Here is a 21,260-nt window from a genome sequence, read left to right as displayed (position 1 = left end):
CTCAATTGAGCTTCGGCTCAAATGGCCGACCTAGCCAACAACTCACGTGTGCCCTTGAGGAACAAGACGAGCCTAGCCACACTCAGCAGGCTATTTCGAAGCAAATTTTTATCAATAAATTCACTTCGGCCTTGGTATCCAATTGTTCGTCAGCTCCCAGGAAAGTCTTGTTTGCGAGCCCGAGGATAGGAGAAAGCCGGGCCGCAAGCAAAAGATCATGCCATATCAAGCTCCATAATCACCGCCAACGAGCCACTCCACAGCTGCGGTTCATCCGATCCATCACGCGATTCATCGCCTAAAGTTGATGAGTCAAGAGTGCGATATCATCATGTAGAAAGTTTTAGGTGCCAAATATATGGTTCCAGAAAGAAGTCCCATCGGTTCCGACGGATTATTGCTTACTCTTGAATAGGGGCAGTGCAATTTGCCCAGTGAAACAGCCTTATCCTGAATAATAATACAATGTGAGGCGAATCGCTAGATCTCGGTAGATTGGTCAAAAGGGCAGAAGCCTATTCAGGATCATCTTCCTCGGCAAACCCAAGACCAGGCTTCTGGAAATATTATGAAGGAAATCAGAAGACCGTTAGTATGTACTAAAGTGGGCATTAGTGCACTCCAGCTCGCCAAATACCCACGGCGACACGTGTGATTGATCTGTTCAGGATGCTGAGCTATAAGATGATCTCCATAATCAGACCACCGCCGCATCGGACCTTGTGACGATTTCCAATCTTCCTCCGGGGATGGATCTTGATAGGCTGCTATTTCTCGACCTAATCTGAAACAGTCATCTCTAATCCGACGCAGATGCCATCATTTGTTGACGTGACGTCTGCTAGTATTTTTTTTTTCTTCCGTGGAGGACCAACGTCGGGTTTGTCTCGGGTCCTTCTGGGGGAATGCCCTAACAATACAGATGCTGTGTTAATGTTCCAAAATGGAGAAGTATAAAGACCGTATGATCCCCTCTTTTTCAGGGTCATGTCATTCTATTCTTCGAACTTCTCGTCGTATATATCTACTCATCTACCCCGGATAATATTAATATAGTCCTACTATTTTGTTTACTCGCCTCATACATCTCCCAACCTCAAGTCTTCCAATGCAGCGACCTAATATCGACAATTCGTTCACAGAACGAAAAGCCAACCCAATGGCTTACTTCAAACTTGATGGCCGCGAGGTCAAGCACATCGACCGCAAGGCGCTTTACACCCGCCTCGAGGCTAGAATCAACTACCTGAAAGAGTTCCTCGACTTCAACTCAGGTATGTCAATTGCTCTTGGTGGTCGTTGACCCCTTGTCCGAGACGACGGTATGCTAACAGATCACTTCCCATAGGCGATGTTGAAGCTCTCTCCTCTGGCGCCAAATATATCAAAACCCTCATCCCAGCTGTTGTCAACCTCACATACCGCAAACTCCTCGAATACGACATCACCGCACGAGCCTTCCACACCCGAGACACAGCTTCCGACGCGCCAATCGAGGAGTTCTACAAGGAGGACAGTCCACAGATCATGCGGCGAAAGATGTTCCTGCGGTGGTATCTAACAAAGCTTATCTCCGATCCCACACAAATGGATTTCTGGCGGTATCTCAACAAAGTCGGGTGAGTGACATGCACCTACCTTTTCTATTTCTCAAGTCACATGCTCATAAGAAAACAGAATTATGCACACGGCACAAGAACGTTTATACACTCTCAACATCGAATACATCCACATGGGCGCCTGCCTCGGTTACATCCAGGATCTCTTCACCGAAGCCCTCATGTCCCACCCCACGCTCTCCATCCGGCGCAAGACCGCCATAATCCGCGCCATCAGCAAGATCATCTGGATCCAGAACGACCTCATCGCCCGCTGGCGGATACGCGACGGCGAAGAATACGCCGACGAGATGTCCGAGTACCTCAACGACGATAAAGAGGGCTATCTTGGCGAGAAGAAGATCCTCGGCGACAACAGCAGCACTTCGTCTGGTGGGTCGGGCGAGGACCATGATGATCGTGCTAGTATTAGGAGCGGACTTGCACCGTCTATTGCGCCATCTATGGCGTCTGCTTGTCCGTTCGCTGACCTTGCGCAGCCGGTTACGTCGACGAAGATCTGGGCTGGTAAATAGGCTCTTGATCTTAATCCATGGCGTGGTAATGATGAAAGGATAGGGTTAGACTGGGATATAAAGCATTGCAGGCGTTTGTGGGGAATCAACAATAAAATATAATTGTCGCTGAGAGCGCATAAGAGGTGTTGGACTTGGACTGGGAAATTTCTAATGGAGGGAAAGCCTTAATGAAACACTTTGGACGCGCAACAATTCCTGTTGAGTAGCCTGCATTACATGGAAGATATTAATATTGTAAGGGTCTTAGTATGCAAGTATTGAAGCACAGCACTGCATGCATACATAGCAACGTGTGGTTGACTGGTTGACAGTTGTACCGTTGTACCCGTGGACCCGCGTCCAGCCCAAGATGCAGGGACGCCAATTGTTGTTAAACTAGACCAGTTTTATCTTCCGGGGCAGTATGGAGAGAGAGGAGGTGCAAAAGGTAGATGTGTGTAGGCAGATACTTCAGACAATCAATCAGGTGGACAGTTCTCCTCTCCTTCCCGGGAACTGTAAGGACACACGAACGTCCTGTCAGTGCTGACTCAGCCATGGTCTGACTAAGTATACACTAACTTCAGAATCCTCATGGAGTAAGATTCTGAACCTCAGCATTAATCTATATTATTTATATAATCCTTGAAAACAGTCCTTATTTCCTTATTAAGTTCCTGAGTCTTGAATATACTAATTTAACCAAGCCTATGAGAAACCCCTTTCTCACAGGAACCACCACCCCTAAGCTTTGGCAGTCCCGGGGGCTGACGCCCCTAGAGGTTAGCGCCCACGGGCATCGGCAGCCCCTAAGCATCGCCACCGCCGGGCATCAATTAGCGTCTAAAATACTACCAAAATGAAGAGAAACATGCTAAAAAGAAAGACACAGGCCTCAACCGCGGATCGAACGCGGGACCTCTCGCATATATACTTAGAGTTAATCCCTAAGCGAGAATCATACCACTAGACCATCGAGGCGTATCTGCCATATTGGCTTTTAAAATACATTTATATAGGTAAATTATTTTTTTTTCCCGAAGTCTCAAAGGCAAAAACTGCGGTGTTGGGAGAAATTCAAACAAACAAGGTCTTAGGGGTCGCACCCGCTAAACCTCACCGCCCCGGGGGCCAACCACCCCTAACCTCAGTGCCCCCAGTCTCAGCACTTCTAGGGTCAGGGTCTACAGCGCAGATATATATACCTTGACCGCACTCGTAGTTTAATCAACACTGTAGCCGTGGGTTATAAAGTCAAAAACCACAACCATCCCAAGTAAAGGCTCCCACGGTCGAAATTAGAGTTAACCATTTAATCAATAATAAGTCAATTGATTAGTCTACCGTTAAGAATATCCTTTCCCTACCCCGACAGTAGCCTCCGGAGACAGCGAGGTTAGGTGCGGTGACAGCCCCCGGGAGCAGTAAAGCTTAGTGGGTGACACCCCCGGAGTGAGTGTGTTAAACACCCGCCTGCGTCAGATCCGAAGCCCAAGCTCTAGGTTTACAACCGGCCCTTAACCCTCCATTAACCGGGCGTTTTCTCAGAGCCAATTACACCGTAACGCATCAAGTACCCAATTCCCTCAGTACATTCACTGGCTTCATGCCCGAGTTTCTTCAAAGACCGAGTAGTTGGCCGTGGGACTTGGGCGCTTAGCGGGCGAGGGTGCCCGGGGCGGCGGTGCTTAGGGGTGGGTGGATGACACCCGGGGCGCTGAAGCTGGAAGCCTCCCAATGTTTGGTGCCCTAGGCACCAACCCCTCACCACCTAATTATTACATCAGTTTGTCCATCTTTAGCAGGTTGGTACCTTATAGTTCCAGGCACTGCACCTTTTCAATCAGCTCTCCAACTATTCCCACCCAGCAATATGAGCCAGGATACCACCCATAATGAGTCCGATTTTCCATGGGAAATCGGGGTCTTCGACGCCCACTGCCATCCCACCGACACAATGGCCTCCATTGCTGACATTCCCCGCATGAAAGCAACAACACTCACCGTCATGTCCACGCGGGGCGAAGACCAAGATCTCGTTCTCAGCGTCGCAAAAGACCACACCGGAGAGGCCGCAGGCGACCAAAAACCAACACCAGGACGCATCCTCCCTTGTTTCGGCTGGCACCCATGGTTCTCGCACCAAATCCTAGAGGACACAAACAACTCCAACCCCGCAGAGTCAGATACCACTGAGTTAATAAAAGCTCACTACACCAAAGTCCTAAAACCACCGCCAGACGAAACCTTCATCAACGCGCTCCCCACACCCAAACCTCTTTCTACCCTCATTTCAGAAACAAAGTCCCGCCTCCTCCAGTTCCCCAATTCTGTCGTCGGCGAAGTCGGTCTCGATCGCGCCTTCCGCCTTCCACAACCGTGGACGGAAGAGGAAGTCGCCGGCCGCGATGGCACGGTGACGCCCGGTTCCCGAGAGGGCCGCAAACTCTCGCCTCACCAGGTTCGCCCGGAGCATCAGAAGGCTATTTTAGAAGGCCAGTTGCGGCTTGCGGGTGAGCTGGGCCGCGCGGTGTCGGTTCACAGCGTGCAGGCGCATGGCGCCGTAATAGAGGTTTTCAAGAAACTATGGAAGGGTCATGAGCGGGCTGTTGCGTCGAGGAGGGAACGGAAGAGGAGGGGGAGTCATGTAGCGGCGCATGCAGGGAGTGAGAGTGACGCGGACACGGACGCAGATGCAAACGCAGACGCAGAGGCCGGAGACGGGAGCCAAAGCCAAAGTGAAAGCCAAGAGACGGAGAATAAAGACAAAGACGCATCATCAAACTCAAACTCAAAACCCAACGGCGGATCTGAACGTGGCAGTCAAAATGATCCGAGCCCCTCCCCGTTTCCGCCGCGGATATGCATGCACTCTTACTCCGGCCCCGTTGAATCTCTCAATATCCTCCTGCACCCGTCAAACCCGTCGGACATCTACTTTTCCTTCTCGGCTGTGATCAACTTTAGCCATCATGTTGACAAATCTGTTGCGGTGATCAAGGCGTTACCGGATGACAGGGTGCTTGTGGAGAGTGATCTGCATATTGCGGGAAGGGAGATGGATGAGCGGCTGGAGGAGGTGACACGGCAGATATGTGAGATTCGGGGGTGGGAACTGCGGGAGGGAGTGCAGCGGTTGGCGGATAATTATCAACGGTTTGTGTTCGGCGATAAAGCAATCTAAAGGATAATCTAGGTTTAATGGCACATTGGACAATTAAGCTTAAAGGTATAAAGCTAAAGCTTGAAAGGCAGATCTTCATTAGGTATTCTCAGCATCAGCGAGGTCCATTATCATTACGGGACAGCAACTACACTTCGAACGAAAGACAAATGATAGAAGCAAAGAAGGTTAATGTGAACCTATTGTCAACCAGCGAATCCGAGATCCATTGAATTAGATACACGAACAGAAATCAACAATATCAAATCGAAGAAAGGTAGTGTAAAAAGGAGAATCAAGAGATGAGTCACGCGCCGAAGTACACGTCACAGAACATCACATCATGCTAGACCACAGGGAGCGAGCCGCTTAGAAAGCGAGGACGGCAGCGACACCGGCAGCGACGGCGCCGAGGCTGATGGCGTTGCGGCCAGCAGCACCGGTGAACTGAGGAGGAGCAGGAGTGAAGGTAGGAGTCCAGACGGGGGCGGAGGGGGTGGTGGTGAAGGTAGGGATGACGGGAGAGCCACCGGTGGGCTTCTCACCCTCAGGGCAGGTGGTGGTGGTGACGGTGGTGGTCTTGGTGACGGTGCCGTGAGGAGGAGTGGTGGGGGTGCCGGTGGGAACAGGGGCAGTCTGGGTAGGGACGCCAGTCTCGGTGGAGGTAGAGGTAGAGTCATCCTCGCCGTAGTTGGGGTTGTCGATACCGAACTGAGTGGACCACTGGTAGGCACCGGCGTCAGGGCCGGTCTCGACGACGAGAAGGAGACCGTAGTGGGTGACATCGTCCTCGAGCTCAGTGGAGGGAGTCCACTCGTAGGAGCCGGTGTTGGGGATGTTCTCAGCGATGGGGTAGAGAGGGACAACGTTGGTGGAAGGGCCACGGAGGAGGACAAGAGAGATGTCTCCGGCGGTGGTTGGGTTCCAGGTGATCTTGTAAGGAGAGCCAACAGGGACAGCCTCGTTAAGACCGGGGGTCAGGATGGCGTTGCCGCTGGGAGGGATGGAGTAGTCGGGGGTGGTGTAGGCAGTAGCCACGGCCACGAGGGCGGAGATGAGACCAGTCTGGAAGAAACGCATCTTGATTGGTGTTATGTGTGTTTGGGGGTTGTGTTTATCGTGAGATATGGAGGTTGGTATAGAGGGGTCGTTAGGGTGGTGATCCGAAGATTGCCAAGGGAGTGACTGGTCTATGAAAGACTGGAGAGGGGTTGTCTAAAAGAGTGACTGTTGGGCGTGAAGCACGTCCGAGTTGGATAGAGAGATGGATGGAAGGTGAGGAGTAAGGAAGGAAGGAGAAGAAGAGAAGAGAAGAGAAGAGAGGGGGATCGAGGGCAGGGGAATTGCGCGCATTTTAATCAAGGAATTCAGGCACGGCGGATGCTGCCTCCTCTCGCGCAAGCTACGCTAAGTGGTCTTAGTGGACTGTGTATTTTTGCTCGAAATTACTTTCAATCCTCCAGGGCTGCGGCTCATGGCTGTGGTGGGTCAGCCTGAGATTACACCAATTCAGGCACACTTTCTACTTGATTAACACTGGATGTAACTCCGGCGCGGATGTGCGGGCGCGGGACTGAACCCCTGCATTATTCACTAAGTGTGGCTTGGAATGTGACCGAGAGCAAGAAGCTCACAGCAAGCAGCAAAGGGGAGCGACTCAGAACGAGGGCTGAGGAGAGGGGAGGAGTGGGAGGCGAAGTGCTGGACCATCACTGGACCAACCCTCCGGGGAGACTACTTTAGTCCGCTGGGCTGATGGAGCGCAAGATGAACCCTTGATTCGGGGATTGGTGGAGATTCAGCCTAGTACTGTGAGCCAGGAAATTACACTTTTGGATTTGGTTTTCGGCGAAAGTTGCCCGAGTCATGGCTTATCCAGAGTGAATGGGAGGTTGTTGTCGAGAGTCGAGGGACTGACTATATTTGAGCAGCGGTGGCTGCAGAGGCCGTCATTGTGGAAGGTGGCCAGCATACTTCACCAGGACTAACAATGCAGAGAAAACAAAACCGGGAGAATTTCGGCTGCATGATTCGCACTCAGTGCCTGGAAAACTTTGGCCTTTGGTGGCCTCTGATTGGCGACTTAAATTCTTCCAGGTCCCTCGTATTTATAGTAAGCGTAGTTAAAAAGTGGGAGGTTCCATGGTATCTGGCGACAATCACGAGCGCAGACTTGTTTTGAACCTTTGGTCCTCTCACGGTGGCCACCGTGGAATCGATCGCATCTTGAAATCTCTGTCGGTCGCTATTGTTCGCATACAAACAAACCCCTTGAGTTGTTGTTAAAGAATGATCCGCAAGAAGATCATGCCCAAATGAACTTAGATGAAGTCATCCCACGTACTGCCGAGGAGAGATTTGCAAGCGATCCGTCGGGGGGTGCTCATCTCCTGTTCCTGAGCGCTGACTACAGTGACTGGGTCCGTGGCGGCGCCGTTCGGTTTTTAGTCCCAATCTGGGAAATTGTCTCAGCAGGCACGAAATGAGAGTCAGACTGTCGGTGTGCTGATTGGAGCGCAATCAGAACGGCGGACTTTTCCCGTAAGCGTCTCTATTATGATGAGATTGGAGTATATTATTAGCATTGTATCAAGCACCAAGAATTCGAGACAAAGGAGAGGACACTACTACTTGACAGAACCAACTTGTTACGCAAATCGCCATATGGCAAAGACGTTGCGAGGTATCGTCTGTGCGACTGCGGCGCCTCGCTTAGTTCAACACTTTCAGGTCCATCCAGGAACCAACGGTCTGGACGTCTCTCGTTGGCTGAACGGCGGCGCCATCGCCCGCCTACTGCACCTAGAGATGCATCCAGCCCATCATCCACGGCGCTTCGAAACTTGAAGTCTCGTCGAGCGCTTGCCCGTCCGGGAAAACAAAGACCGACCCTGAGGCTGACAAGCATCATCAACGTGGGCGGTATGACACCAAATTCCAAAATGTCCGAAAGATAATGCAAGTAAGCGTTTGGAGTTGAAATGAGTTGGGGGCGGGCGGTGTTTGCTTCCAAGGTTGTTGGTCAGGATCGGTCACCTGCTTCATCTTGTTTGTTTCTTCTGACCACCACCACCACCACCACCACCACTTTACAATTCATACGGAGTACTGTACACAAGTCCAATTCACGGTCTCTTTCTTGGCTCATTCTAGCTGCCGTGTCCTAGCTGCCTTCTCGAAAGCAACTGATCTCGATAGGATCTCGACCGTGAGCTGACACTGCGACTAACTCTATCCAGCTGGAGCCCGACCGAACGGAAGTTCCTCCGGTATTCGGTCGAGAGTTACCATGTTTTCGAATTACAAGGCCTTTCGGGTTTCAAGTATCAAAAGGTCCACGCCACGGACAATTGTCTAGCCCTTGACAGCCAGGTTGTGGATGAAAATGATGTGGGCCAAACCTACCAGGCTTCAGCCTTTGGGCAGTGTTGCAATGCCTGCAGGGGTAGCGTAAAGTGCACATGTGAGTTTCGAGATCCGGCTTCGACTTGCGAGATCCTAACCATGTGGAATAAACAGTATATCTATGCTTCAATTGTTGGTTACAACTTGTCTGAGGCGACGTAGTCGGCCGTTGATGCTGTGTCTACCCTATATTTAGACACCGACAAACAGAGGACAAGACATCGAACGATAAGAGACCTCAGCTTGGCTCCAGACCAAGCCCACCAGACTCGAGGTCCCGTGGGTCCGCATCCAAACTATTGAAATTCGGTCATTTGAACCGGCTGTGGTTGGTCCTTCGGAGTATACTTGCTTGGTTGCCCCGTGCGGTTCTTGTTGAGGGGCCGATACGTTCTATGATTTCTATCTGAGCTATCGTCACATCGTGCTGATACATTTGGGCTGGCCGCTGGATGAACCGGTCACTCAAAGTCCGAGCCAGCCTCAGGGAATCCTGATCCTCAGTGGCTTACTCCACCCAGGTGATTGTTTTCGTTTGCAGCCACTCATCATAGCCAGCAGTGCCGCCAAAGCGGCCAAATCCGCTACTCTTCCATCCACCGTGGGGCAAGGTCGGTTCGTCGTGAACCGTCATGGAGTTGATATGAACGGCTCTAAGAAGTCTGGTCAGCTGGTGGCGTTTGGTTAAGGGGAAGTGGAACGTACCCCGACTCGATTTGCTTGGCCACTCGTAAACCACGGAACAGATTCGTTGTGAAGACTGCGGATGTGAGGCCATATTCTGTGTCGTTGGCCAGCTCAATGGCCTCTTCCTCGCTGTCTACGACAATCAGAGATACTGTCGGTCCGAAAGACTCTGTGGCATAGAGATCCATCTCTTTGGTGACACCCTCGACGATGACAGGGCGCAAGCTGTTGGCACATGATTCGCTATTCTTGGGGTCACCGAACACGATGCTGGCGCCCTTGGACATGGCATCGGCCACCAAGTCTTTGTTCTTCTTCACTGCAGCAGAAGCCACGAGGACTGGTGCGGGTGCATTCTTGCCAAAGACGTTCTCAGCGGTCTCCACCAGTAACTTCTGGAACTTCTCTGCGATGGAGCGGTGTACAACTATACGCTCCGTGGACATGCAGATTTGGCCGGACTAATTGGTGTCAGCGTTCGCCCAACCCTACGACTGTTGAAGTAACGTATAATCACTCACGTGCAGGAACGCCCCCAACGCACAGCCCATTGCGGCTTTATCTAGGTCGGCATCATCCAGAACAATCGCCGAGGCTTTGCCACCCAACTCGAGTAGCACCGGCTTGATGTACTTTCCAGCAGTCGAGGCAATGATGGAGCCGACGTTAGTGCTACCTGTGAAACTAATCTTGCGCACATCTGGGTGGGCAATAAGCGCATTGGTGACCGCAGCCGCATCCGACGTCCGGTGGTAGATCACGTTCAAGCAGCCCGCAGGAAGACCAGCTTCCCGGAACACATCACCAATCGCCCAGAAACATTTGGGAGATAGCTCGGAGCCTTTGAGAATCGTTGTGTTACCGGCAGCTAGAGGAAGGGCGACAGCACGAGTACCGAGTATGAAGGGGGCATTCCTAAGAAGACAGGTTAGTTAACAACAGGAAGTGTCTCTCTCTTTCAAGGTCAAAAACGTACCAAGGCGCAATTCCCAAGACAACACCATATGGCTGCTTCACCACCAGAGCACTCGACTCTTCACCAGAAACTATTGGTGATTTCGCCTCGACAGTAGGTATCATCCCTGCGAAGTCCCTTATGAACGCGACGCTGCCCATGAATGTCTTTTCAACAAACGGCCGTCCCGCCCCTGTCTCCTCGATTTGGTATTGGATCAACTCCTCCTTCCGGGAAAGCATAACATCTGCAGCCTTGCTCAAAACTGCCCTGCGCTCGTATGCATGGGTCTTGCTCCATGCAGGGAAAGCAGCCTTCGCCGCCGCAACGGCACGGGTCGCTTCCTCAACAGATGCGCCGGCGCAGTAATGCACCAGTTCGCCCGTGGCGGGGTTATGGACTTCAAATGTGTTTTCCGTGACGACCGATTCGTTGTTGATGATAAGCGGGAGGACCGCGTTATCGCCGTTGGCGTTGCTAGAAACCATTTTTGTCGGGGGTATCGCGATCAAGCTGCGTGCGCGGGGGGTGAGAAAATTGCGACCTCAGCAAACGCGGGGAGAGGGAGAAAATAAGGAGAAGGCCGCACGAGGCCAGGACTGAGGACCCCCTTTCCGCGGAACGTTTGAGAACGAGGGGCAATAATGAATCCGAGAAGTGGACTATCCAATAATGCTGTTTCCGCAGCACCCAAATGAGGAGAGAACTTCGGGCGAACGTGGGGCCGGCAGTTCTCCAGATGAAGATGGCCGGAACCAACATCGTTATTGGAGGGCGACCATCTCTTCTCTCCAGTTCGGCTTCTGCGCGGGGATCCAAAGCCGACTCCTGCTGAGAGTTTGCAGCTTCGCCTCGAGATCGCTCATTGCGCTGCCTCTTGGGGGACAAAGATATGGGCAAAATAACGACCAAGTGGGGGGCCGTGGCCCTCTCGATGATGAGGGGTTAATTCCGTAAGTCCGAGAGAATGAACTTTCTCAGTCCCCTGGAGCTTCAGCCTTGGGTGCGCGGGTTCCTAGGGATAAGGATTTTCTTCCCCGGAAGATACCGCATGACGATGTACCCGCGTCTAGAGAGGGTTGGAACTTGGACTCAGATCTGACATGATTCTTCGACGACAATGCGGAGGGCAGAGCCCATGCCGCATGAGCCAATCAAAATGGTTCGGCATGCAAGCTCAGGTAGTGTGGGCCTCATCTCATGCAGTGATTGATGCCTCAGGCATGATTATTTCCTGGCCTGACACCTGTATGTCCATAGGTTGTCGAGGGCCCCTCTTCCTGAACAACTCCCTCCGAATCGTTCTTAAGACAGCAGCATGTGTATACTGTGCGCCTCTACATCTCGAGTATCAGAATATGTGGTCTCCGCAATATATGAAGCTGCAAAGGCTTGATCATCGACCTCCCGCTCTTCTTGTATCTCTCCAGTATCATTAAGCCACCCCCATAAACAGCGAAAGAACCCAGTATACTGGTACTGCAACATGAGGCGCTCATGGGCTGAACAAGTCCGCACACCTGCTACTCGTACACCGCATTGCCGGTGGAGGTAGGTCAGGCTCACATCAAGAGGGATGCTCATAGTTATAGAGCCTAGCTACCAGCGAAGCCACATGGTTGAAATACAGACAGGAGATTCTTGCTGAACATTAAGTGTCTACGGTATCGAATTCTGGATTCATCAGGGAACTGTTTGTCTACTTGATGCCTCAGGCACCAATAATCACATGCATGGACCAGGTTCTCCGCATTTCAACGGTCAGACAACAACTTCGTCATCACCACATTCATACTAGAAATGTTTCTCTGTCGTCGAATTCCAGCTGCGAAGCGCTGGGATCATCCTGCTTTCTATACATAGCTGATCGGTGCAATTGCTGCGTGATTGATTGTGGTATATACCCGCCTACATGTCCACCACGACAACTCTCTTTACCCTCCCACTCCTCGCCCTCATCTCAATCCCCCTCGTCATAACCGCCTCCATCACAATCTTCTTCTCCACAATCGCCCTCTTTCTCCAGCTCTCTGTTATAACATTCGAACTCTGTTACGCTCTGCTCACGAACCTCTTCACCATCCCCCCCTCAACCAATTGGTCCCTCCTAAGCTTTACTGTCTCCGGCCCCACAACCCCAGACAGACGACGATCATCCGACTATGGCTTCCTGCATACCCCCCTCGCCTACCGCAGCCAGAACCAAAACCGTCCCAGCCCCGGTCCCCGAATTCCCTCAAATCCTCTAGACTTCCATGATCCCCAGGATACACATCCACCCCTCTACACCCTCGACAGCCGGTACCACAGACCTCACCTGAAGAGAAACCAATCCACCACGCAACCCCCCGGCTTGCTAGGCCTGATCAATGGCGATGAAGACCGCGACTTTGAAGGGCTAGGCGGCTGGCGCTGTCCACCCTCCTACACGAAATCCCCAGGATACCGCTCTGGCGGGACAACACCGACTTCATCGTCAGGTCTAAGCGACGAAGTAGACGAAATGGCCTGGCTCTCTATCAACAAGCGCCTCGAGTTACCTTCTCACCCGTTGGGTCTCCGGCACAGCAGCAGCAGCGCGCTGAATCTCAGTCTCCACGGCGACACATCAGCAGAGGCACATCTGCCGAAGCGGAAACCCAGCCGGGTTTCAATGTCGACTTCTGGAACGACAGATCCCCAGCGGACGAAGGCGAAGGGCCACGGACACGGTCAGCGGCATCATCGGCGCTCAGCGACCACATCTGTACTCTTGTCGGGTTTCTCGCCAGCGGCGCAGGGGCAGGTACAGTCTCGGCAGGTTCCGAGATTCGGGCAGTTGGGGCAGGGGAACAGTAATTCGCTACGCTCAATGTCTCATACATCGTTACTGGAGCATTGGGGTAGTGAAACGGGTTTGATAGGTACGAAATCGAGTAGTACTATGATTCCTGGAGCAGGGAGTTATTTTGCTTTGCAGCCGCAGAGTTCGCGCAGTGGAGCGAAGACGACGAGTAACACGACGCCGTATGAGGAGAAGAAGCCTGCGAGAATAAGTATTCCTTCTTTGAAAAATCGTTGAGATGTTTTGAGATTCGATCTAACGGATATCTATTGCCCGAAGGATTTTTCGAACATGGTATCTTTGAATTTGCGTTTGCTTTCTACTTGTTACTTCTATATATGACCATATGACGGCGCTGGCAGCACTAACGACTTAACGACTACGTGAAATCTATTATATATCTTAACATATTTGACATTTCTATTCGTATATAGCACCATGTCACTCGTACCTTGTATCATGCCCCATCTACATGAATCAAGCCCCAAGCCCGAAGCTATAAGCCACAAGCCTCAAGGTCAAACTGACCGAGGTTTTCCACAAATCAACTCTATACACGCAAATGAAACCATGATCAACGAAACGCTCTAGTAAAAAAACAAAGAAAGGTGTATATATACTCGGCAGTCAGTAAAATATCATGGCTTCGACCGCTCCTTGCTCGCAACCTCCTCCATCTCCTTCAACACGCTATCATTGAACTGCTCCCACCCATCAAGGTAAACATGATGGCCCGAGTTCTTAATCATAACGACCTTCGCAGAGCCATTATCCGCTTCGCGCTGCTCCGGCGTCGCATTCTCAAGAAGGCGTTGCTTCTCCTTTGCTATCTTAGCCGCTGCTGCCTGCCCACCCTTATAGTCCATCCAGTCGTGGTCGCCATACATGAAGACAACAGGAAGGCCGTTTTCGGGCCTGAAGGTGGGTTCTGCGGTGCTTGCTGAGTGATTAGGAGATGCGGATGAAGAGAGCGGGACGGAGGCGGGGATCATTTGGCGGCCGAGGCCTTCGATGCGGCGGATGAGGGGACTGCGGGCGAAAGCGCCGGGGGCGAGGATGTAGGCGAGGGCATACTCGCCGCTGCCGCGCATGCTGAAGATTGAGTAGGAGTAGTCGTGGAGGGCTTTGGCCTCGTCGGCGGGGAGGTGGGAGAAGCGGCGGGAGGTCCAGCCGGAGACAAGACGGGGACCGAGAGGGCCGGCCCAGCGGATGAGACTGAAGGGGGAGATGTTGGCTTCCCAAAGGTAGGCGAACCATTTCGGGACTGTGCGCCGAGGACGGTCTGTGGATGAAGATGGTTCTTGAGGGCCTTTGAGGAGAATGTTGTTGTCGCCCTTCGGAACGTCCCCAGGTGGTACTGCTGCTGATGAAGCTGCAATGGCGTCTTGATCGGCTTGGCTCTGCTTCTCTGGGAGCTCCGAGGCCATCGCATATGGGTCCTCCGGGATGCCGACTGGCGAAGCCAGGATGAGCTTGTTAAGGCGCCCTGGATATTTGAGAGCGTAGTTCACAGCTATGTATCCACCCAGACTGTGCCCGAGGAGTGTGAACCGCTCAATCTTGCGCTTGACACGCCATTCTTCCAGCGCATCGACAAACCAATCTTCTGCCTCTCTGATAGCCTCTTCGCGTTCCTTCGCCTTGATGCGGAAGGGTGGTCTGGTGCTACGGCCCATGCCGAGAAGATCTAGAGCGTGGAGTTGCCATCCTTGAAGCCGGCTCAGGGGTTCAAAATTCTTGTAAAAGAATCCTAGTCCTGCTCCATATCCGTGAAGCATAACCAGGTGCTGATCCGCCTCCTCTCCAATTCTTTCCACAGAAAACTCATTAAGAGCCCGGTTCTTGCCACTCAACTGCACCATGCTGGAGAGCCAGCGTCGCGGCCCGTACGGGTCGTCGAAGGACTGCGCCGCAACTTCGCCTTGCTGGCTCTGGTCCGCAGATTGCAGACTTCCGGTTTCGCCACGTCCGCCATTGGCAGTCTTTCCGGTCTGTAAGTGCGTGGGCGGCTGGTGCTGGAGGTAGGGGAGATAGGATAGGACTTTGTGCTCAGCGGCAGCAGCTGGTATAGAAGACCACTGTAACTACGGTTAGCGGTGATGTCCTAATTCACCCCAAGCTTGCGCCTCCTGAGTAGAACATACCCACTGACTGAACCCCTCCCGGTAGCCTAAAGGAAACCAAGCCATTGGTGTTGGAGTCGCGGCGGCTCCGCGCGCAGCGTGGGGAACGTTATCGGCCGTAGAGGGAGGATTTTGTTGTTTTTGAAACTCGCCTCGAGACGAGTTTATTGATTCTGATGCCATCGACGAGGTCGAATGGCGCGAAAGAGCGAGGTTGGGGGAGGCGAAAGCCCAGGGTCGGGAAGTTCGAGAGGGTAGCGAAAGAAGCCGGAGTGGTGACAGCTTGTCGCGTAAAGGTGTGAGTAACAGAAGAGAAGGCTCTCCGTCTGTTACTCGTGCTCATAAAAGAAGAACAGGCAGCGAAAGGGAGGCGAATGGATGACGGAGTTTGGAACGGGATCGAGAGTGCGAAAGACCGGTTATCCCCGACCCAATGGGAAGCCTGAACGTCAGTAGAAGCAAAAGCGAGTGTGTTCTGACAGAGTGATCGATGGTCTACAGTGCTCCGCAGCGGGCGAGCGAGAGGCCGAGCACGTAGTTTGTGTAGTATGAAGCGGGTGTTGTAGGCGGAAGAGGCTGAATCTTGACAGTTGAAGTGGTGAACTTTTGGTGGAGCTTGCCACCCCCAGCATTCCGTCTTCATCTCTTCTCAATCCCAACGTCTTCTTCCCCGTCTCTAGACATCCATCTTCTTTGCAATGAGATAGCTTAAGCCGTCTGGCGGCCATGCTCCTTCCAATATCCTACCGCATATCCTCGCCTTTTATACAATCCCTCGTCACATAGCTGTCCCCTCCTCCCGTCCAACCGCCTCGCTCACCCATTTTCCCCTCTCCCCACCCTCATCGTCATGGCCGCACCGAGCCTGGACCAGATTGTCAAAGGTTCCCCAGCGCCCAGTAATCGACTACGATCTATATCAGCGCCATCTGCAGACCCATTGACACCCGATCAACAACGCTACCCATCGGCCTCTTCAGACTCCCTGACACCGTCGCCTCCATCCACGACTGATCCGCTCTCGACTTTACCTTCCTCTCCTCCTCAGATCTACCTGAATCTACTTATTCTCGAAAGCTCGCTCAGAGCCCAGTACCTAGCTCTGCGCGAACGCCGGCGCCAAAACACGTTCTTCCTACTCTTACTTGCGGCATGGATCGCATGGTTCGGTTACGCGCTTTACCTGCGGCCGCGTGAAGATGGCCGCGGAGTCGGAGGATCGGTATACTGGGTCGTAGAGATGTGGGAGCGCGTCGCGCTTCTCGGGGGTGTGGTAACAGCACTCCTGGTTTGGGGTACAGGACAATGGGAGCGCGGAATTCGGTGGCCTCGACGCTGGCTTGCCATTTCCAACCGCGGACTACGAACAATGAACACCAAGATTGTGGTCATCCGAGGTCATTGGTGGCAAGAACTCCTCTCATACTTGTCTTTTCTCTTTCCTTTTTCGACGCCCTTCTCCCCTTCTGCTGTAGGGGATTTTCACTATCTTGATCGATCTGCTGCCGAGAAACGCAGCGGCAGGTCTGTTCAACAATACTACTCCAATATTGACCCGGAATCTGGCCTTGTTGAGGAAGACCTCAGCCCAGGCGGCGACCATATCCGACTTTTGCTACTCCCAAAGCTATTCTCACCCGAGTTCCGAGGTGATTGGGACGACTATCGCACCGATTTTTGGGAGAAGGAAAACGAACGACGAGCTCAGCTTCGCGAGAAATTGCGTCAAAGGGAGCGCCAGCTCGCTCGGAATGAGGGTGCATGGTTTTGGTGGATTGGAATAGGCTGGAAGGCGTCACGACGCCGCCGACTAGCAGCAGCCACCTTACACCGGAGTATTGAAGGAGAGAAAGGCCACCGTCACCACCACCATGCGCACCACCCCAGCATCTCAAAGTTAGCCCACGACTCCAAGTCACCACTTCGGCGTTCAGCACGCTCTGACTCGCATTCCCGTACACCGTCTCGCAGTACGACCCCCATCGATACGGACGACCGGCCGCCTTCTAGATCATCCACAACTGGCCGTCCCCGTCGAGGCAGCGTCACTCCATCCACCCCAGCCTCTGGAACCGAACAAGGCCAGCGCCGGAAAAGAGCGGGATCGAAGTCCCTCCGCGGTCTATCACCGTTAACACAAGCGCAGATCCGGGAAGGCGTACGCACGTCATCGTTTTCGTCCGATGACTCGTCCTCAATAACGGGACTGTCACCTGAGAAGGAAAAGAAGAAAGAGGATGGTATAGATGGCTGATTTTCAGCGGGATTGTGGTGATTTGAAATTTCTAAAACTCGTTTTATATTATATTATACCCAACATAATTAATTTCGGTTGCGTGATGGGGGTTGCGCGTGCTTGTTAATGTTATGGGTCTTCTTATTGAATGAGACGATAAGAGACATACTTCTCTTCTAGGCTAATGCATAAGACTTCGCTCCTCATAATTTGCCTAACGCGCCATGAAGTATATTCTACAATACCAGGAACATGTACTTGCACCCCACTGCCCTACCCTATACCCTACCACAGATTATAGCACCCAAACGCCAGGTAAATGAAATATCAAAAAGAAGTGTATGGATGAACATTTCTAGCAAGAAGAGCATACGAAACGTGCATGCTTGTCCATCCAGACTTCATTTCCAACAGAAATAGATATCCTTCATTAATTTGTCTGTCATCTAAATCCTATAGACGGTTTCGTCGTCTTCGAGGTACCTGGAGAGAACAAAGAATGTTAGTTGAGGTCCTGATTGCAGAAGAGCAAGTCAGAGGTAAATATCACTTACATCAATTCGTTTCTCTCATTCATAGCCTTCAAGGCCTGGATTGCCTCCGGACGCTGGAAGACGTGGTTTTCTCCTAGTACCCGGGAAGAGCGCACAGACGAGTTCACGGCGCCAATAAGCTCCTCCACATCGGCTGTATCTCCGCTGGCGAAGAGCGTGGTTCCCATCAAGGGTCCTAGTGTTTGACGGAAGACTGCCAGACGCGCCGGCTGGATTGTCTGGGATGACGCTGATGCGCTGGAAGCACCCTGTGACTGTGAAGTGTCTGTTTGAGACTGGACGAGTTGTGACGCCGGTCGAGATGACGCTACAGACATGCGAGACTGACTGGACTGTATCCGTTGTCCACGGGGGCTTGCGCTGTATAGACCGTCCCCGTCAGAGACATCGTCGCCTTCTGCATCCATCTCGACGTCGTCGTTGGTCGAAGAGTGGGCTGCAGCTGCGCGGGTTCGCAGGTTTCTCCTTGTGGATCGAGGGGTGGCAGAAGTGGTAACAGCAGGGGTGTTATCGTTGTCATCATCGTCATCGTCATCCGAATCACTGGTTTCGGAATCTTCGTCGAAAGTAGTAACCTTTCGTCTCTTGCGGCGTCCATCTTCCAGGATTTCCTTGAACATGGCAAATCGGAGGATTGATTCAGCTATCTTAGCATCCTTCTCCTCTACCCGGCTGGATAGACGCGATTTAGCATGGGCAGTTGAAAGACGGATTAGCGTCTCTAGGGTACGTGCAGTAATTGGTGAGGTCCGTCGTTGGTTGGCGGACAGATCATCGTTTCTCAGTGCAGAGTAAGTTCCGACAATGTGGTCAGCGGCACCCTTCGTCAAGACGGGCTTGACTCTTGATTTCGCGTACTGGATGTACTTCTTGATGAATGGAATGCTCAAAATTTCAACGTCCTTCTTCCTTCCTCGGCCAGTGTTGGCCATCCCTGCATGGAGCATGGAGTTGAATTTCTCAAAGATCTCAGTTGGCTGGTTTGTGTTCTCGGTGTCATCAATACCAACGCCCAACGTCTGTGTTAGCTGTTCCCGTACAGGAGCGCCCTCCTCAGTACCCGGCTGGCGGTAGCGGTGCATGCGCAGAACGTGCTCTGAGACCATTCTGTCTCTAGCGTCTTCAATGTCGTCCGTCACGACAAACAACAAATCAAAACGGGACAGCAGAGAATCGGGCAGAGCAATATTCTTGTGAGGGTCCTTGTGAGGATCGTACTGGCCGTATATTGGGTTGGCGGCAGCAAGAACACTGCAACGGGCGTTCAAGCTGGTGTGGATACCGGCTTTGGCAATAGTGACTGTCTGCTGCTCCATGACTTCGTGAATAGCGACACGGTCGACATCGCTCATCTTATCGAACTCATCAATACAAACCACACCCCTGTCACCCAGGACCATAGCACCAGCCTCGAGTCGTCGCTCCCCAGTCTCTTTGTCAGAGGTGACAGCAGCAGTGAGACCAACACCAGACGAGCCACGACCCGTTGTAGCGATTGCGAGCGGCGCAGTATTGAGGACAAATCGGAGCATCTGGGACTTGGCGGTGGAAGGGTCACCGACCATGAGAATGTTGATATCACCACGCAAATGGGTTCCATTGTCGAGATTCTTTTCAATGCCCCCCAGAAGCATGAGCAAGATGGCCTTCTTGATGTAATCGTGACCGTGAATACTAGGAGCGAGAGAGTTTGACAGCAGTTCGAAGAGATGTTTTTTCTTAGAGATCTTGTTGATGTTGCGGATGTCAGTGTCAGTAATTGTCGCCTGCGCAATTCCCCCACCAGACTTTGAGGACAGCTGTATAATATTGTTCGCCATGACGAGTGTGCGGAAGGTGGAAGACCCTGAACCTGCGTTTCGGTTTCCTAGAGAACGATAAATACCCACCAGCTGGATCCTGTCTCCCGGCTTCGCTCGATCGACCAAGTCATCGTCAACAATCACATCGACGCTCCTCGGTAGCTGACCGGCCGGAGCACGTTCGGGCATCTCTTGGATGGAGATGGTTTGATGATCCATGTATGTGGAATAGCCATACTCGGTGATAAGCTACTCAGAGGAGAAGATTAGTCACATCGATTAGACTTCGTCCAGCCAACATGTCTAGCAAACGTACCGGGTTTTTCTCTTCATCCTCCTGGGGGTAAACATTTAAGCTCGTCGCACCACTGGCTGTCATGGTTTGATCTTTGTACTTCCTCGCAAAAAACCTGTCTTTGCGCTCGCTATAATGCACACTCTGGATAACCTTCGGTCGGACCAAGGAGCACTTGGTGACAATTCCCTCAAGAGAGACCATCCGATTGAGGTGTGACGACCCGAGTGTTCTAGGGTTGCATGAGAACTCGCCGAAGGCTCCGACGTAAGCGCAGTAGTAGTTCTGGCATATATTAGATAATTTCGTGATATTCCTCAACGAGAAAGGCTTACCACGTCGTCAGCGGTTTCACTCGATGGTCGGCTAGGCAATGTCTTGATAACATCCTTCAGCGCACGATCAAATGCTTGTGACCAGTCGAATGGAGATGTGAGGAGACTATCTTATCAGTAAGTACGGGCTGCAATTGCTGTATAGCCTTTGCAACTCACCCATCGGCCATCTCGCGATTGTGTGCTCGGATCTCATCAATGCTGACCTGCATGCAGAAAGATAATTAGGACCTTGCGATGCTCTGCCAACGTGGCACAGAAATAGGGGTGTTCATACAGTTAGCCGGCGTAGTTTTCGGTTCAGCATGAGAACAATATCTGCTCGGTAGCTACATTCCGGTCAGCCCCTCAGTCCAAGCGCTAAGAAAGTTGTCGATGGAGAAGAGTTGATTCGATGGGATAAACACGGACCTGCGCGCTCTAGCATCGCCTTAAAAAGGCTGTCAGTATCCATTGATTTCGACCGAATTAGACACCGAATGCTCACTTGGATCCAAAAACTCGACAGCGGCTCGCACTCGATCTTGAGCGGCCTCATCACGGAGTTGGGCTCCGTCCATGTTGATGATTTTAACCCACCGACGGGGGGACAGAAAGAGAAAGAAAGATGGCGATAATGAATGATTATGGATGTCAGTCGGCCTGAATTCTCGAATTGAGAGCCGGTTGTCAAGGGATGGAGCTCAATCTCGGGAGCTGTGATCGAAGAATCACCATGGAAGGGTGGGTTCGAGAGAGGGAGGGAGGATTATTCTTTAGCAACGC

The 21,260-nt window shown here is 52.2% G+C and overlaps 9 protein-coding genes and 1 non-coding gene across 10 annotated transcripts; 4 read left to right on the top strand and 6 right to left on the bottom strand.

Moving 5' to 3' along the window:
- Positions 1–1,159: 1,159 nt before the first annotated feature.
- Positions 1,160–2,134, top strand: BJY04DRAFT_218446 (protoglobin family protein; the record flags this gene model as incomplete). Its single annotated transcript, XM_073716310.1, has 3 exons — positions 1,160–1,274; positions 1,349–1,619; positions 1,678–2,134. 3 exons carry the CDS (start codon positions 1,160–1,162, stop codon positions 2,132–2,134), a joined length of 843 nt encoding a protein of 280 aa, XP_073571081.1.
- Positions 2,135–3,007: 873 nt separating this feature from the next.
- BJY04DRAFT_t76 lies at positions 3,008–3,097 on the bottom strand. Its single transcript has one exon. It is a non-coding gene; the product is annotated as a tRNA-Pro (tRNA).
- Positions 3,098–3,941: 844 nt separating this feature from the next.
- Positions 3,942–5,474, top strand: BJY04DRAFT_62264 (TatD family hydrolase). Its single transcript, XM_073720751.1, has one exon. It carries the CDS (start codon positions 3,990–3,992, stop codon positions 5,298–5,300), a length of 1,311 nt encoding a protein of 436 aa, XP_073571080.1. The 5' UTR covers positions 3,942–3,989; the 3' UTR covers positions 5,301–5,474.
- Positions 5,355–6,594, bottom strand: BJY04DRAFT_189475 (GPI anchored serine-threonine rich protein). Its single transcript, XM_073711375.1, has one exon. The coding sequence runs from the start codon at positions 6,357–6,359 to the stop codon at positions 5,649–5,651; it is 711 nt and encodes a 236-aa protein (XP_073571079.1). The 5' UTR covers positions 6,360–6,594; the 3' UTR covers positions 5,355–5,648.
- A 1,242-nt stretch (positions 6,595–7,836) lies between these two features.
- Positions 7,837–8,425, bottom strand: BJY04DRAFT_189472 (uncharacterized protein). Its single transcript, XM_073711374.1, has one exon. It carries the CDS (start codon positions 8,188–8,190, stop codon positions 7,858–7,860), a length of 333 nt encoding a protein of 110 aa, XP_073571078.1. The 5' UTR covers positions 8,191–8,425; the 3' UTR covers positions 7,837–7,857.
- A 393-nt stretch (positions 8,426–8,818) lies between these two features.
- BJY04DRAFT_227912 (aldehyde dehydrogenase) lies at positions 8,819–10,814 on the bottom strand (the record flags this gene model as incomplete). The annotated part of the gene is made up of 4 exons (XM_073718729.1): positions 8,819–9,337; positions 9,390–9,832; positions 9,893–10,286; positions 10,348–10,814. The coding sequence occupies 4 exons, from the start codon at positions 10,812–10,814 to the stop codon at positions 9,193–9,195; spliced, it is 1,449 nt and encodes a 482-aa protein (XP_073571077.1). The 3' UTR covers positions 8,819–9,192.
- Positions 10,815–12,116: 1,302 nt separating this feature from the next.
- On the top strand, positions 12,117–13,588 carry BJY04DRAFT_62273 (uncharacterized protein). Its single transcript, XM_073720752.1, has one exon. It carries the CDS (start codon positions 12,239–12,241, stop codon positions 13,385–13,387), a length of 1,149 nt encoding a protein of 382 aa, XP_073571076.1. The 5' UTR covers positions 12,117–12,238; the 3' UTR covers positions 13,388–13,588.
- On the bottom strand, positions 13,553–15,818 carry BJY04DRAFT_189467 (putative alpha/beta hydrolase). Its single transcript, XM_073711373.1, has 2 exons — positions 15,295–15,818; positions 13,553–15,228 (listed from the first exon to the last, which is right to left on the bottom strand). Exons 1-2 carry the CDS (start codon positions 15,454–15,456, stop codon positions 13,789–13,791), a joined length of 1,602 nt encoding a protein of 533 aa, XP_073571075.1. The 5' UTR covers positions 15,457–15,818; the 3' UTR covers positions 13,553–13,788.
- A 661-nt stretch (positions 15,819–16,479) lies between these two features.
- On the top strand, positions 16,480–17,691 carry BJY04DRAFT_189466 (Spo7-like protein). Its single transcript, XM_073711372.1, has one exon. The coding sequence runs from the start codon at positions 16,514–16,516 to the stop codon at positions 17,525–17,527; it is 1,014 nt and encodes a 337-aa protein (XP_073571074.1). The 5' UTR covers positions 16,480–16,513; the 3' UTR covers positions 17,528–17,691.
- Positions 17,689–21,210, bottom strand: BJY04DRAFT_189464 (MCM DNA helicase complex subunit MCM3). Its single transcript, XM_073711371.1, has 8 exons — positions 20,983–21,210; positions 20,907–20,925; positions 20,773–20,824; positions 20,655–20,701; positions 20,496–20,601; positions 20,182–20,445; positions 18,064–20,114; positions 17,689–17,992 (listed from the first exon to the last, which is right to left on the bottom strand). Exons 1-8 carry the CDS (start codon positions 21,053–21,055, stop codon positions 17,956–17,958), a joined length of 2,649 nt encoding a protein of 882 aa, XP_073571073.1. The 5' UTR covers positions 21,056–21,210; the 3' UTR covers positions 17,689–17,955.
- Between the last annotated feature and the right edge of the window lie 50 nt (positions 21,211–21,260).

Source organism: Aspergillus karnatakaensis, assembly GCF_047715665.1.
Source record: "Aspergillus karnatakaensis strain CBS 102800 unplaced genomic scaffold BJY04scaffold_25, whole genome shotgun sequence".
NCBI classification, from domain to species: domain Eukaryota; kingdom Fungi; phylum Ascomycota; class Eurotiomycetes; order Eurotiales; family Aspergillaceae; genus Aspergillus; species Aspergillus karnatakaensis.
Note: the sequence above shows the minus strand (reverse complement) of the source record. Positions and strands in the feature narration are given on the sequence as shown.

Bases quoted from the DNA above. Each gene is read 5' to 3' on its own strand.
- BJY04DRAFT_62264 (XM_073720751.1), top strand. From the start codon at position 3,990: ATGAGCCAGGATACCACCCATAATGAGTCCGATTTTCCATGGGAAATC.
- BJY04DRAFT_189475 (XM_073711375.1), bottom strand. From the start codon at position 6,359: ATGCGTTTCTTCCAGACTGGTCTCATCTCCGCCCTCGTGGCCGTGGCT.
- BJY04DRAFT_189472 (XM_073711374.1), bottom strand. From the start codon at position 8,190: ATGATGCTTGTCAGCCTCAGGGTCGGTCTTTGTTTTCCCGGACGGGCA.
- BJY04DRAFT_62273 (XM_073720752.1), top strand. From the start codon at position 12,239: ATGTCCACCACGACAACTCTCTTTACCCTCCCACTCCTCGCCCTCATC.
- BJY04DRAFT_189467 (XM_073711373.1), bottom strand. From the start codon at position 15,456: ATGGCATCAGAATCAATAAACTCGTCTCGAGGCGAGTTTCAAAAACAA. The intron at 15,229-15,294 runs GTATGTTCTACT...CCGTAGTTACAG, and splicing joins GGGAGGGGTTCAGTCAGTGG to TGGTCTTCTATACCAGCTGC.
- BJY04DRAFT_189466 (XM_073711372.1), top strand. From the start codon at position 16,514: ATGTGGGAGCGCGTCGCGCTTCTCGGGGGTGTGGTAACAGCACTCCTG.
- BJY04DRAFT_189464 (XM_073711371.1), bottom strand. From the start codon at position 21,055: ATGGACGGAGCCCAACTCCGTGATGAGGCCGCTCAAGATCGAGTGCGA. The intron at 20,702-20,772 runs GTATGAACACCC...TTCTGCATGCAG, and splicing joins GAAAACTACGCCGGCTAACT to GTCAGCATTGATGAGATCCG. The intron at 17,993-18,063 runs GTAAGTGATATT...TGTTCTCTCCAG, and splicing joins AATGAGAGAAACGAATTGAT to GTACCTCGAAGACGACGAAA.